The 15428-nt window shown below is 40.6% G+C and overlaps 1 protein-coding gene across 1 annotated transcript in view; it reads left to right on the forward strand.

Annotated features, from left to right (window-relative positions):
- The first annotated feature begins 4430 nt into the window (after positions 1-4430).
- The window catches only part of CLINT1 (clathrin interactor 1), a 53473-nt gene continuing 42475 nt past the window's right edge, over positions 4431-15428 (forward strand). Inside the window, exon 1 of the mRNA XM_049829295.1 lies at positions 4431-4638. Coding sequence (XP_049685252.1) covers positions 4598-4638 — 41 coding nt within the window. The 5' untranslated portion in view covers positions 4431-4597. The remainder of the gene's footprint in view (positions 4639-15428) is intronic.

Below are 15428 nucleotides of genomic sequence, written 5' to 3' on the forward strand. Positions count from 1 at the left end.
CTTAAAATCGGATCATTTTCACTTAAAAAACTTCTTCAAAATTTGCTACCTACATTCCTTTAATCAGACAGGTCCTGGACATGCAAATGCTCTTAGTAAATGGATGTAACACCACAGCAATAGGGAGAAAGAGGGCAGTGTTAGGAGGGATAAAGTTGGAATAGCATCATCACTGCCAGAGTCTCCTTTTCAATCTCCCCTGTTTCCACAGAAGGTATTCACTGCACCCCAAGATTCTCTCTTTCTGATATGATATGGGCTCAGGTGCTGAATGGTGGAAGCTTTATAGGCAGTTTTACAACCATGGAAGCGACTGGAGGATTTTGCCATTTTTACCAGAGGCAGAACCATTCTGTGGCAGAGCAGGAAGACAGTTTCTGCAACAGCCCACCTAATGACCTTCTGTTTTTAACATGGTGTGTTAGTGTGTATGGGATGTGTTACAGAAAGACAGATTTGGATTTGGAGAAGCTGCAATTGTTCAGAAAAGCCTGGGACACTAACCAGCCTGCAAACAGAGAACATTGTTTCAATGTTACTTCTGCCCTATTGACTAATTCTCAGAACAAACAGTTTTTACGAAATTCAGACTTCAGCTGTGTAAGTGGGTAAAAAGTGGAGCTTTATGAAATCATGAAAACAAATACTGCTTTAAATGAAAAGTTTGTCTCAGTTTGTGCCACTGCCTCCCTCCCCTGCTGCAATGTGATTTTCCTTGACATTCCTCTTTTTTTTCCTACATTTTAATTGTAAATTAATCACTGACTTGGACATCTCTCTACTGTGCATTAATATGGTTGATATTAACAACAATATTGCTCTCCAGGCATTTAGAATGTGCAAGACTTTTTGTGCACCGAATGGCCCACATTAACTTCTGGAATAGCCAGGTGCAAACTCTATTGCAGTGTTCAAATTAGTTCGATTTCTCTAACTGCTTCTCCTGTAATTGATGGCTCAAATTATAATAAAGTACAGTTCCTCTACATGATATATGTTACAACTACTACCTGTTATGCTGAATATTGTATTGCTTTGAAACTGCATTACCCTCTACCTACACCGATCAGATCTTTCTTTTAAAGGAACTACTTATGAACCAGAAAGTGTCTTCACATCATTCAGAAATTATACATATGCTCATGCACTTTATCAGTAGCTGACAGAATGAAGATGGCAAAATTACTGTCAGTCATGTTGCATTCAATCTCACATAAAGACCTGCTTTTTACTATACCTTAAAATTGACAATAAATGCCAGTCGTCTCTCCTTGCCCCATTACTGCATCCAGACATAGCTAGTAATGCTTAAAAGATGCGCACCTTCATCTTAACTGCTTTTAAATTCCAGGTTCATTCTCTCTTTTGTCTGCATATACTGTTATTCTCTTATGCCTGCATCTGAAATACTCTCTTTACTATTCTCTTTTTCTGGTGTATGATTACAGTGGGTCATAATTTTTTTCACATGGAAACAAAGATTTGTAAAAAACAAACAGACAAATCAATGAAATCTTGATGGCTTATTGACCCTTAACTATCTAAGTTCAAATGTCATCCTTGATGGGAAAATAGGGAGGAATGGGTGGATTTGACTGTGGGGATATGTGCACCTTGAGGTGTGGGTAGAGTATGGACCCTGGAAACTGCCTCTTGCAGCCCATCATGAGTTGGCAGGTCCGTTCCAGCACTCTGAACTCTGGGAGCTGCTTGCAGCTGCTCAAGGAAACCAGTGCTAACAAGAACATCAATTTCACTGCACCACAGCAGAATCTGGGGAACTTGCAGTTCATCAGAAATGTATTTAGAAATTTGATTTTGATCCAATATGGACTGAAGCCAAATTTAAAAATAACAACATTTGTAGCAAATCAGAAAAGTTGTGTTTTTGCAAGCTCCAACTATAACACTTTATTTTTTCTTTAAACAGAGACTATCAATGTCCTCTTCTACTCCTGACAACCAATGTCCTCAGTTTATTCACAGAAAAATATGAAAGGCAGATATCAAAGAGTGAGAGTCTTCACCCAGCTTGCCTTGCCAGGTGTTACAATATGAAATTAAGGATGTCCCTTCTCCCAGCCCACAATGGAAAGGCACATGGCAATGTGCCTCACATTTGTGCTGGCAGCAAAACTGGTGCTGAGTTCAGTTAAACACCAACCACAAACAATCTCCACAGATGTTGTGCTGCAGATTAAAATAACATCTCAGTGTTCAGTAGCATTCAAAAAGGCAAAGTGCATTAAGAACTCTTATGAAGGGAACTGAGAAAAAAAATATAAAACATCACAAGGCTGCTAAGTGTCTTCACTACTGCATGCAGTGCTGGTTCTTCCCCTTCAGTTTCAAACAATATGGTAGACTTGAAAAGGTATGGCACAACTTCTGAATAAGGAGAAAGTAAGTATACTGCAAGTCTTAGGCATAGTGAAGAAAACAGTGTGGTAAGAAATCTACAGATTTCTAAATTCACAACTGACAAGGAAAGGAGCAATAGGGAATTGTTAAATACTAATTCTCATAATACTTGAACCAGTAATGCTATTAAGCAGACGATTTAAAACATATAAAAGGAGCTATTTTTTCACACAACAGTTATAACACAGAATTCATTGCTACAAAGTGTTGTGTAAGCTAACCTAAAAGGATTCAAAAAGCAATCAGTTAAATTAATAAAAAAAAGTCCATCCAGTGGTCCTAAACAGAAAGCTTTAGCGCCAATATTCCAGAACCAAGTCCCTAAGCCACAGAAAACTGAAAATGGGCAAGATGTACCCGGAGATTGATCCATCCACATTCACCAGCTTTTACATTCTTTACATGAACATCTAATACTTACTACTGTTAGTGAGAGGATGCTGGATTTGATGATCTATTCAGGATGTTCTTATATTCAAATAGATTTCACCGAGATGTTCAGGAGACAGAAGCCATGAAAGTACCTATGTAAAAAGATATAATGGGATGTCAGATAATGGGCAGGTGATCAGCTCCTTAGCTTTCCTGAATAGTGCAGAGAACCACCAACTTTTAAAAGAGGTGACTGTTATTTGAGCAGCAAGCAAGTGCAGCTGCAACTGGTCTTTCTCATCCCTTTTTTTCTTGCTCTGACTAAACAATAAAAGGGCAAAATGTTTACAGATGTATGTTGCCTTTGAGTAAAATTTGCAGATGTATATTGTCTTTATTCAAAATATGTTCATTTATGATACAAGCACACCAACAAGAAATACACATCAAGAATGTATTATGGACTAACTATAACACCCAGACAGTCATTTCATGTCCTGTGACGTGCAAAGAAATAGACAACAGACTTCCACTTCTCTTGAGAAGCAAACTCCCCCCATCATGACTGGTCATTCAAAACTCACATTAAAAACAAGTTGGTAAAGAACAAAAGTAAATGTATGTAAAGAAACTGACAATCCTTATTGTAAAACCACTTCACTGACTTCACTGTTTTCGTTATACCCAGGGAGATGTGATTCCTGTTCAATACCCTGCACAGGCAATATTTGAAGATGGTTTTGCAATGCTTGTTGACAAGTATGTTAAAACAGTTAGTATTCTCCTGAGGCAGCTTTAATGTTTGTGATTGTTCCCTGGCTTTTTGTCAATTGACTTGGTCCTTCTTGAGAAGTGGTTCCTGCATGTGCTGTGCCCTGGTGGACTGTGCTACCTTAGCGCACATGCTGCACCCTTTCATCCACTTTCACGTGTGGCATTTCTTGCAGAAATCCTGGTCGTGGCCTGCAGGAGTAATCCGGAAAGTCCACTGAAAAATCACCATAGTCCGTACACCACGATCAGCAAACAGGCAGTCATAATGACAAAATGCTGCTCTTGAATGAGTTCCTCGCAATAAAAGCAGGGTATAAAACCATATTCTGGTCAGACACGAGTTTTACACCTGTGTTTTGTGCTGTAGCCAGCTATTTGCGTAGACCTTTCTCCCTCTTGTGCCTCGCCTGGCTGTGGGCCAAGTTTACCACAGGCTAGATGCTGCAGCGGCGTGAGGGCAGGTCAGAGACGGGGTGTACCTGCACCCCAAGCCGAGAAGGGCACAAAGCCTCGGTTCCACCGCTGTGTGACAAGTGTCTACAGAGCCCTCCCCACACGGCCAGGCAAGCCGCGCCGAGGCGAGGCGAGGCGAGGCGAGGCCCGCTTCGCCGCCCGCCCTTCCCCTCAGGGAAAGCCGCAGAACTACAATTCCCAGCAGGCATTGCGCGCAGAGGCGGTGCCCTTCACCGGAGACTAAAATTCCCAGCAGGCTCCGCGTCCGGCCGGAGCCCGGCTCCCAGCAGGCTTTGCGGGGTGGCCCGGCCTCCCCTCCCCTCCCCGTCCCGCCCGGCTCCGCCCCGCCGGCGGGAAGACTACATCTCCCAGCAGGCCGCGCGGCCACGAGACCCTCCATTTCCGGGAGCGGCGCCGCGTCTCTCGCTTGGCAGAGGCGGCGGCTGCCCGGAGCGGGCCTGGCTCGGCGGCGCGGCGGCGGCGGCGGCGGCTGCCCGGGGCGCGGCGAGCGGGGCCTCCTGGGGCCGGCGGCGGAGGAGGGCAGCGAGGCCGGGGAGGTCTCCAGGCGGTCGGCGCCATGCTGAATATGTGGAAAGTGCGGGAGCTGGTGGACAAGGCGTGAGTACGGCGGGGCGCGGGCGGGCGGGGCGGGGGGCCGGGGGCGGCTCGGTCGTGGCCCCTCAGCCGGGCCCGTGCTCCCCCCCGCCCCCCTCACAACATGGCCGCTGCCCCTCCCCCTGCTGAGGTGGCTGCCTCACACCCACTCCGTGCCCAGCTGACCCCCTTCCCCTCTCCCCCTGCCCGCCTTCGCCCCCATTCCCCGAGTGCCTGGCCGGTGTGGCCCCGTGCTCGTCCTCCCGGAGAACGGCTTTGGCCCCTCCGGCAGAGCAGGGGCTGCTTTCCAGGTAGTCTGTGGCCTTTCCATTATGGCTGGCTGTTTTCCCGCCCCTCTCGGGCTCCTCTGGGCCCTTCCAGCTCTTGGCGAGCTGTGCTGCTTCTTTGGGTACCCCCTTCTCTGCCAGGGTCCCGGGGGGTGCGTGCCCATTTTGGTACCTGAGCCCTTAAAATCTGCCTCTGCTGCATCGGCTCCGGCCGTGGCCCCTAGGCCCCTTAGGAAGAAACAGACAAGTCACTCAAAGAAGGAGGAGAGTTAAGAACCACCTGTACAGTAGTAAATTTTCAGAGTGCTTTCAAAGTCATCCCGTGCTCTCTACGTGTGTTCCTCCTCCCTAAGGACAGGTCCCTACTGCAATTGTCATTGACCCACCACCCTTGGGCCTTTCAGAGGGGGAGCACGGTAGGGGAGTGAAATGCTGTATCCCACCCCTTAAGCATTTAAATAGCTCAGGTATTTGCAAGTTTATTTCCTTGACTAGAACCTCCTCCTCCCACCACAAACTTGGCTGCGGTCTTGGTTATCACGATCACCGTGTTGCAGCTTGAAAGCGTGACGTTATTGTTACGTTTCTCAGCCACTCCTTTATTATTAGCATGAGAAAAAATTTGATATGGTGGAGAACTTAACAAAGATTATGTTTTGCCTCCTTAAGCAATAAATCTTTAGGGGCAAACTTGGAGCACTTTTCCATGAATTCTGGACTAATTAGAGGAATAACTGGCTGAAGGTCTGTAGATTAGTGTATACCAAATGAGATTACATGAACAAATAGTTGTATCTAGCCTTAGAAGTCAAAGAGTCAGTCTTTCAAAATTGAGGTTCCATTTGGAACAATTTTTGGTTTTGTTTCTCCAAACAGTTCTTAAACTGGCCTGCTTTATGTATAGGCTTAAAGACAGCAAACTGAAGAGAAATGGCAGCTTACTTAGGATAATCAAGTATTTTGCTTATGGTGCTGTATACCAGACTGAGACTTTTCTAGGCCAAGAATCAGTTGACATTTAAAAAACACTGTGAATAAGACTTCTCCCGAGGAGGTTGTTTATTTTTTACAGCTTCTTGCATGCAAAGCCAGCCCTTGCTAAAGTAGTTTTAATGTGACAGATGAGGTATATAGTAGGACAACCCAAATAGGCCTGTCTTGAATTCCAGGATTTAAAAGGACACTTTCAGGGAAATCAAGTTTTTCTGAGTTTTGCTTGTGTACTTTTGTTCGTGTAGGTTTAATGATCACTATAGCATTATAACACTGTCACTGTTTTTAAAATGTGTACTTTTAAGATATTTCATAAGTTATGAAGCCAAACATACATAAAAATCTGGTTTGGAAAAGGTATTTGATTTCCAAAACAGGTGCAAGTGCTGCACATTTCAAATGATAAAAAAATGGTTTTTTAATAAACTTCAGTGTCTGGGAATAACGTTTTCCAAATAAAGCAGATTGTGTATTTAAAAAAAATAAAAGGGGCAGGAGGAAAGTGGAGCCTGCAGAGTAAATAGTATTTAGAGACATCAAAATCAATAGTCTCATTGTGTGTGGTGCAGATTTGTCATAATGTCTTCTGTCTTAAGGCCATGACTTACAAAATTCTCTGCAGAAGAGGCTAAGTGATATTATCTGCCTCATAAATAACCGCTGATGCTGTGGCAGGAGCATACTGAACTTTAACAAGAAACTCTCTTTCCTTAAAAAAAGGAATGTGATTATAGGGGGATTTTGAAAATGTGCAAACAGCTTGAAATTTCGCCAGTTCAAACTTTGATAGCTTTGTAGTGGCTGTTAGTTCTGCATCTCGGTTCCATATTCAACTGATATTTAGCATCTTAGAATTTCAACTTACTCATCTGGTATTTTTATCCTTATTTGGGCTTCATGTGGCTGAGAGCTTAGTTAGGTCAGTGGTATTTCAAGGTGGAGGACTTTTTAATAAACAGTTTTCAGATTTTTTTAGTGAGTGAAAGTTCAGTAAGTGATGATACATAGTTAAGCTACTATTAATTATTCTTTTCAATGTCTGTGGGCAACTTTAACAGAAAAAACCCAAAGTAAAAATGGTAACCTATTAGAATTCTTCAAAGTTTTAGAACCTAAAAATAAGTTAACTGTAAAATACACAGGAAAAATCAAGTTTATATTTAGTATTACTGAAGTATTTGGTATTTATGTTTTCTTCAGTGTGATAGAAATTGAGCAATCAAGTTCATTAGGTCATTCCTGCTTTGTAGTTCTCTTCACACTAGAACCACCTCTATTATTTGTACTGTAGCATTTTCTAGTAACTCAAAAGTATGGATGTGCATGCTTTTGAGCATAAGAATTATTTTTGATACTGAATGGTGGTCCTATTATATAAGAAATTTAGGAAGACTATGTGATAGAGTATTAGATTTAGACTGTTCTAAGATGTGACAAGATACTTTGTTATGTGTCTTGTTCTCCCTTTCATTAACCTCATTGTTCTTAGTTGCTAATATAACTTCCTCCCTTAAAATTTAAGTGCCTCGATTAGTTATGATTGAACAGTAACACCTTGTTTCTAACTGGGCATTGCCAATAAGTTTGGGCTTTAAACCAAATAAGTAATGAAGCCTGTCTGTGCCTAGTAAAATTTACTTGTCCTAAGCTTTATTCTTGCAGTTTCTAAATAAATTTCAAACTTCTTCCACCCTCAAGTTTCTTCTCAGGTACTGCAATGTGTGCGAGAGTTCTTCGTATGTGGGGAATTATATTGAGTTTCTGTTGAGTTTCTGGTTAGCTTGTAGTTTAGAAGGTGTAGGTCTACATTTTCTTATTTCCTCTGGAATAAATTCTATTTCACATTATTATGTGAATAAATTAATTTCAGAAGGCAGCTTTTCACTTTTTTTTTTGATGTTCACTTATATGGGTTCTTTTCCCCCAGTAGGTCAAAACTTAATTGGAAAGTAAACAAAAGCATTGGAAAATAAATGGAGCCCTCTGTGTTCAACTTGTTTGCTCTATAACAGTAAACTTGGTTTAAATGGCAGAGGTTTCTGATGGCTCAAGTCCAGGGTGGTGCTTGATGTAAAGTTAGTGAGTCAGGTGGCACTTCTGAGTCACTCCTGAAGTAATGTAGTAGACTTTTCGTTAGATTCTGGTTTCTCATAGACTTAGGTTAGGTGTGCGGTAGAAATGTATAGCCTAAGCATTATATGCAAGAGGTGGCCAATTTTTCTGACCTAATGAGCTGCGTACCAACATCTTAACGTGACATAGTGCAGAGGCACACATTGCATACTTTAGATAGCTGGTGGGGTTGTGAGCTCTAAGAACATTTGGCAGGTAGGAGGTGTGCTGGTCGCCAGCTATCCCACTGCTCTGCTGCACGATGGTTTTTGCAGCTTTGTCTCTGGGCAAGCTGGTGACAATAGTTCTGGATGTTCTGCAGCTCCCATAGCAGGGGGTTCATGTTACCCCATGCCTGCTCCAAAACAGCCCTGTAGTTGTGATGAAACTTGAGGGCAAGTGTTGCATTTGAACTGCTTGTGAGCTGTGTGAGACTATCTGCAGGCTGGCCAGTGCTGTGTAGAAGCAGCTTATATGAGAAATGTCATATTTTTATTGGTATAGGTGCATCTGTACTTTGATAATCAAACCATCAAAGGCCCCTACCAAGTATCTACCTGCTGTGTGATAACAGAACTGGCAAAAGGTATTGTAGTCCCTGACATATGGAGTCCTGTCTGTGGAAATCTAGAGCATTATGCAACTTGGTAACTTCCTTTTTTAATCTTATTAGATAAGTGTATGTTGTGCTTTGTGTTCCCTGTGAAATTTCTAGGGGAGTTCTACAAAGAAAACCCCATGGCATTTTCAAAAGAAACCAAGGACTGTTAAGAAAGCCCGTTAAAACAATTTTTAGCTTGGCAGAAGCAGGAAGGTATTAGCTTGGCCTTGTGGCCAAGTTCAAAAGCCAGCCCATCATATCTCTCTAATTTTGCTGAATTCTCACTTCTTGAAGCAGAACCTGCTGATTCTTATTTTCCCAAAACGTAACTGTATGTTGTTAACCTAGCACAAGGTTCTTCTGCTTAAAGCAGAAGACAGCACTTATCCATATATAGTTAGCAAGGCTAGTTGGACTCCTCATAGCAATAATTCCTCTCAATATATGATGTCATTGTAACTTAACGTTTTTGCTAACTAGTTTCTGTCACAGACATGGAGTAAGCAGGATTGAAGACCTTTGGACCCATTGAGATTAGATTGCTGCCTGTGTCACAATGTGATGAGACTTTACAGCAACTTTCTTTAAAATTTCATTACCATTCTGGACCCAGGTGCCCACCAAAGCCACTCTGTCACTCCCCTCTTCAGCTGAACAGGGGAGAGAAAATATAATGAATCCACCACATGCACCAACTTGCATGACCAGAATGTAAGCAAGCTCATTTTAAGAACCTTCTGCACATCAAAGGGTAAGAAACGGTCCAATTGGAAAATTTGGTGAAGATGACAGATCTGTATGTACTAAGGACTGTATGATCCGAATGTTCATTTGAATTGGTTAAGGTGGGTGAGATAGTTGTCACTGAGTTTTTGAGCTTCTTAGATGTATAGTTAAGAGGAGAGAGCCTGTGAATTTCTTGCCAGTGTTAGGAATATGACAGCTGCCATTCTCCTCTTTTTTTCCATGCATCTTCCAGTTCAGTTTGTCCACCTAGCTGAGTCTTAACTGCTTTGCTACTACTGCTCTTAGCCACACCTTTCTAGTGACCCAGCAGGAATGTATTTGCACTCCCTCATGTGAGTGGGAGTTGAAGTGTTACAGAGCTAGGTTTTCATACATTTTGCAAGCTTGATGAATTGCCCAAGTATGTAATATCTTAAGCTGTTTTTAAATGGAGAGCAAATGGTCTTGTTTAGAACTTACTGTAATGCTTGTACAGACGATAAATTCTGGAATCATTTGTAACAGTTGAGAATTTATTTGTAGAGTTAGGCACTAGGGTCCTCTATTATTTGTTCTGATGTTACATCTGTGCAAGCAGGAAGGATTTTTAGTGTTAGTGGAAAAGGAATGGTTAAAGGAGCTGCTGTCATTAGCTCCAATACAACTAGATAGGGGAGAAGTTCTTTTCGTTAATAAAGAGCATGTTTTCTTTAGTACTTCTAACTGTACAAGCCGTAAAGAGAAGGGTAAATTATTGGTAAAATAGAGTGAATTACTGCTTCAATTGTCATTGCAATTCCTAGCTGTTGTAGCCTAAAGCATGGCATGTAAATTAGACCTTGCACTTCAGCTGAGGAGTAGAGGTTTCTGGACTACCCCCACTTCACTGATGAGGAAAACTAAAAAGATAATTGTGTCAAGTAAACCAAATCACAGTGAGTTGATAACAGTCAAAACTCTGGATTTGCTGACTTCCAGTCTGATGTTGTCCAATAGTTCATGCAATGTCTGCATTATACATATTAATATGGTAAATGCATACCAGTATTTTACCCTAAAATTACATGGCTTAAAGTAACTTTCAGTTGCTTATTGCCTGTAGTATGCTCACGTTTGACCAACATATAAGCAGGATCTTATGTGTACTCAGCTGGCGGTTTTAAATCCTATTGCCTAACTAATTTCTTTTTTTTAATATGCCTGTAATTGTTCTTGTTTACGGGTGATTTTCTTATGGTTCATAGATTTGTTCACCCAGACTATTGAGCTCTTCTGTAATGAAGTGCTGTTTGCTGGTTTAGTAATAGCAGGTATTACGGTAAATGATCCATCACAGGATATATCCAGCAAAAGGGTAAATAACTGTCTAACACTAGTCCGTTGCTATCTGACCTTCCTGTAAACTCCCTTGCTCCAGCATCATTTAGTTTTCTTTATATTTAAGATTTATTTTGGTTTGCATAAGCAAGATCTTAAGAGCAGTGAACAATTCCATCGTTTTATGTAAGGGACAGTTAACCCTCACTGCATGAGTTATCCTCCTATTGCTACTTAAGAGATGTCCTGCTGGTAACGGCTTTAAGAACAGCATTTTGCATCATTATTACAAGCAAGGTGATGATTATTATCTCCAGCCCTATGAGAACTTGTCCTCTGCCTGGTTATCAGAGAGTGAGAGAGAGAAGAAATAGTCTTGGGAATGCAAAAGAAGACTGTATTTGTACATACCATTTGGCTCTGCAGCAGTCCATTGCTGTGTCTGCCAAGCATTTGTCACAGCACTTATAACTTAGGGCTTTCCTTCTTCCTTTAAAAAACTTCAGAGAAGTTGCTGGGTTTAATAAGGAATAAAAATGGTTATAGTCTTTGGGCCATGTACTTTAGTATTGGTGATAAGCATCTTTGAAAGTATTATGCTCTGTTATCTCATGTGCATAGATATGTCATTCTCCTGTTTGAATATTCAACTGGTGGAATAATCAAAAGTAGGAAAATGTTACAAGCTGAACTATATATTAAGAGTTAGCATAAGGTAGTTGTGACCAAACACACAAGTTCCATCAACACACTGCTTCAAGTGGTGCTTTTGTTAGTGCTCTTTCAACTGTATTATTGCCATTTTACACCCTAGGGAAGCTAACAGTAGTTTGTATTATGTTGCATAAGGCTAGCTAAGGTGTTTGCCTCCTGTTTTCAGGGAACCTAAATGATGTGTGTATTTTTAAAACATAGCTATGCATCGCCTTGCCAGAAGTAAGACTAGGCTTCTGCTTGGGAAGTAAATGAAGCTGGTCAAAGATAAGAGCCTTACCTACATCACTGTGTGCAACTGTGGTCAAAAGGATCAAGGTGCTTAACTCAGTTCTGTGCTGATTCCTCTTGGCTGTGTTGCCAGCTAATGTATTATAAAATATTAGCTGATTTGCATAATTATTTCATATACAAGGTATAATTACTTCCAAAGCATTGTGCAAATGTGGAACACACTACTGCTTTCTCTCCTCAGGCTTGCCTATTTCAAGGTGCAACTCTAAGCATTGCAGTGGTCCTAAAATGCAATCTTTAAATTCTAATCTGATTCTTGTATCTCATATCTGCCTCCATTCATTTCAACTTTTAAATGAATTTCTGTAATTATGTGAAAATGATAAGCTTTTGTAAAAACAGAAGGGTGAGATGTTGGAGAACAAATGAAGCATTGTCTCACAGGATGGTAGGTTTAGAACACAAAAATGTGGTGATCTTGAGTTTATGTGCTTCATTTTGGAACTTTTGGAATTTCTCCCAGTGGTTTATTCTGAAGTTTGGGATACAGCTTGTCCACAAGTCACGATACAAGAAGTCCCATTTGAAGCTGGGAAACTCATCTTCAACATGCAGAACACGACGTGTTGCTTCAGCTATGTTCCAAATACTTTGCTGGCATGTGCTTGATGTGAAACTTCAACTTCCAAATTACTACTGTATCTTCTGAACTAACATTTAGACAGTATTTAAAAAGGGGGGACAGGAAATTGAGACTCCTTGGTTTTGGAAAAAGTAGGACAGTTAGTCCCTTTAATTGCTTTTTTACTAAAACAAAGATGTACAATAGTGTAAATTTCTGTTTAAAGTTGACTGTTTTACAGGCTTTTTTAAATGCTTATCTCAATTTTTTTTTATTCATAAGGCAAAACTGATACAGGGCAAGAAAATGAGAAACTAAATTAGTAGCAAATGTACTAAGTGAATAAAGTATTCAGTTTTGCGATTGGTCATTTCCCAGCTCCTTATAGTGTGCTGGATCTTATTGACCTAGGTTAGGTATAAGCCCAGTTATAGACGAAGATTGACAGCTGCTGTTGTCTTTCAGTTTGGAGCATAAGTTTTACTTACCTGTTCTGTTTGGAATAAACAGCTGTAGTATAGATAAAACTTTCTTTTGAGGATGCTCAGTAGTCTCTTAAGAAAGAGCAATTGTGTAGGAGAGCATAACGCTTTCATGATGAAACAGTCCCTCTGTTCTGCCTCTCTGAAAAATAAGATGATTCTAACTGGGGTACACTTTGTTTTTCAAGGTACAAGTGTTTGTTAAGGTAAGGTCACATGAAATTGTTAACAAGTTGGTAGTTCACTTCTTTCCAGAAAGCTGCATAGGCTGTGGTTCTCTGAGTATTTTTTCAATAACAGTGTTAGAAGAAGTATTCAGTACTTATTTATTCTTGTGTCATGTGCTGCGTAAGTATGGTGGTTTGGGTTGCTGTGCAGTGAACCAGGTAGAGGAGCAGATCCAATTGGAAGCTTCCTTTCTTCCTTTGTGTCTCTCCCAAAAGGACTTTGTAGGTTATTTGTTTCTAAGTAAGATTAGTTCCCTACCTAGACTTGTTTGCCGTACAACTGCACAAGTGTTTGTGTTGCGTATCTGAGGAAGCAGTGTTGAGGTGGGAGGGAAGGGGATAGGAGAGGGATCATTAAAGCTAGTGTAAGTGGAGGGCACAGGAATACGTCGCTGAGTCTCCACTTGTAGTTGCCCTGAAGTCTCAAATGCCATCAGCACTAGCACAAATATGAAAACGTAACCCAAGACATGAAATCTTAAGTTGTAGTTTCACAGTCAGTGTAAGCGTAGGCTGATGGTAAAAGAGGTTTCACAGCCTTCCGTCTGCCACAGACTGCACACTTCTCTCTCCTTTTTGCTGGCACTAGCATACTTTCTGCTTGATGAGAGAATCTCTCTCAGACTAACCAGTTGTTTTTGCCAATTAAATTCTCCACTGGATCAGTTCCCTGGTATAGTTAACTCCATGGTCACACAAATATTTTTACTGGCATAAAGGAAAGAATGGTACTTGGGTAAGAATAAGTGGCTGGGGGCGAAGGAGGGCAAGGTACAGGTTTAGTACTTGAAGTATGCCCTTAGCATGTGGTTTCACAAGTAGGTTGAGGAGTTCTAAGCTTATTCTTGCACTAAAAAAGAATGTCCCACTTTTATACCTGGCCATTCACTGTCTTTGCCTTCGTTATGCTGCTGTTGTGTAGTTCAGTATTTGCTTGTGCTGTCTTGCTGATATAGCTAAAAAAAGCCCACGCTTTTAGGGTTCATAACTGATTTGGCAGCGTGTTGCATAAGCAGTTGCTTATGGCACCACAAGGACTTGCGTTGATAGACGAAAGGACAGGAAGATAGGCTGGGACACTTTTTCGATGATAATACATTTTTGTGTAACTTATTTATTATTTGAAACTGCACTGTTAGTTGTTTGTTAGCTGCAAAACTGCTTTAAAAGTTCACAAATTTAAATTTCTTAAGGTTGCTCTTCTATTTGGTATATCGCTACTTCAAGCTCCTGAGCTAACCTTTCTGTGTCGTATCATTGTTGTGTTGGGGGATATGCATCAGTATTTCTGGTTCTGCTTTCTGGTCCCCAAACTGGGAGAAAAGATATAGACTGAAATATAGTTGTGTGTGTTCTATGGTGCTGCTTTGAATGATTCAGGCTGGAAGTGGTCTCAGGATCTAACAGATCTTTATATGAGATGTTATCAATTAAATTTAAAAGTGCAGCTAATTATATTAGAAATACTGGTAGTATATAATTCTCTTACCACTCACTCTTACCACTGATAACTATGTAGACTGTTGTTTTAAATAGTTTAAATCTTTTTGGGTGTGTTTGGTTTGCCACTAAAAATGAAACTAACGTGACAACACAATGTTGTTAGTGTGTATTTGTGTTTTAAGGAAACCTCAAGGCTGTGGTACTCTTCCCTTCCATCACTGAAATAGTGTGTCCTATCCTAACCAGTTAAATATTGACTGCATGCTTAATAGATATTAATTGGTTCATTTGGGATACAATTAGAAATATTAGTGTATATTCAACTTGTTTAATGAGACTGACCTGCATTTTTTTAATCTGTTGTAATAATAATGAGACCTATTGGGAGTTAGTACAGGTTTTTTTCCTCTGCTCCATTCTGAGTCATAACAATAAATGTTTTTCTTGTTGGTTGCTCTCCCTGTCCTGTCAAGCTGTTTAGAAGCATCCTAATGTACTTTACAGACTATTCAGTGTTTCCTCTCAAGAGGTAACTTTATATTTAGTAAACAAATACATTGCTATGTGATTCTTGGGAGGTGTGTGTTTTGTGTTCTGGGAGACTACTCAGTTGAAGATTTCTCTTAAGTCCATTTTGAATGTAAAGAGAAGAAAAAGGCTTTTGATAACTGTAGATAACTTTATTGGAGTTTCAGTGGGTGGATGCATCTTCTGAAAAATAAATTACATTCTTGGTAACTTACACCTGCAAATAGAGATGAAACCTTAATGATTGCTGTCACTTTTAATTATTCCCTTTTTGATTATTTAATTATTTTAACTATTCCTCTGTATGATTGTGCAAAGGGGGGGGGGGGGGGGGGAACTGTTCAAAGGTGTTTGTCTAAATGAGTTAACTTCTATCACAGTGGTTTTTCTCTTGCTACCAAATAGATGATTGCATTTCTTGAGTCGGCTTGAAAACTTAGTGCTAATAGACTTCTAATTGGAAAGTAGAGTCTCTTAGCCTTTAAACTGCAAGTGTCAGGTTTTTGTTAATTACACAGTAACTGTAAC

This window comes from Accipiter gentilis, chromosome 26, assembly GCF_929443795.1.
Source record: "Accipiter gentilis chromosome 26, bAccGen1.1, whole genome shotgun sequence".
In the NCBI taxonomy this organism is placed as follows: Eukaryota; Metazoa; Chordata; class Aves; order Accipitriformes; family Accipitridae; genus Astur; species Astur gentilis.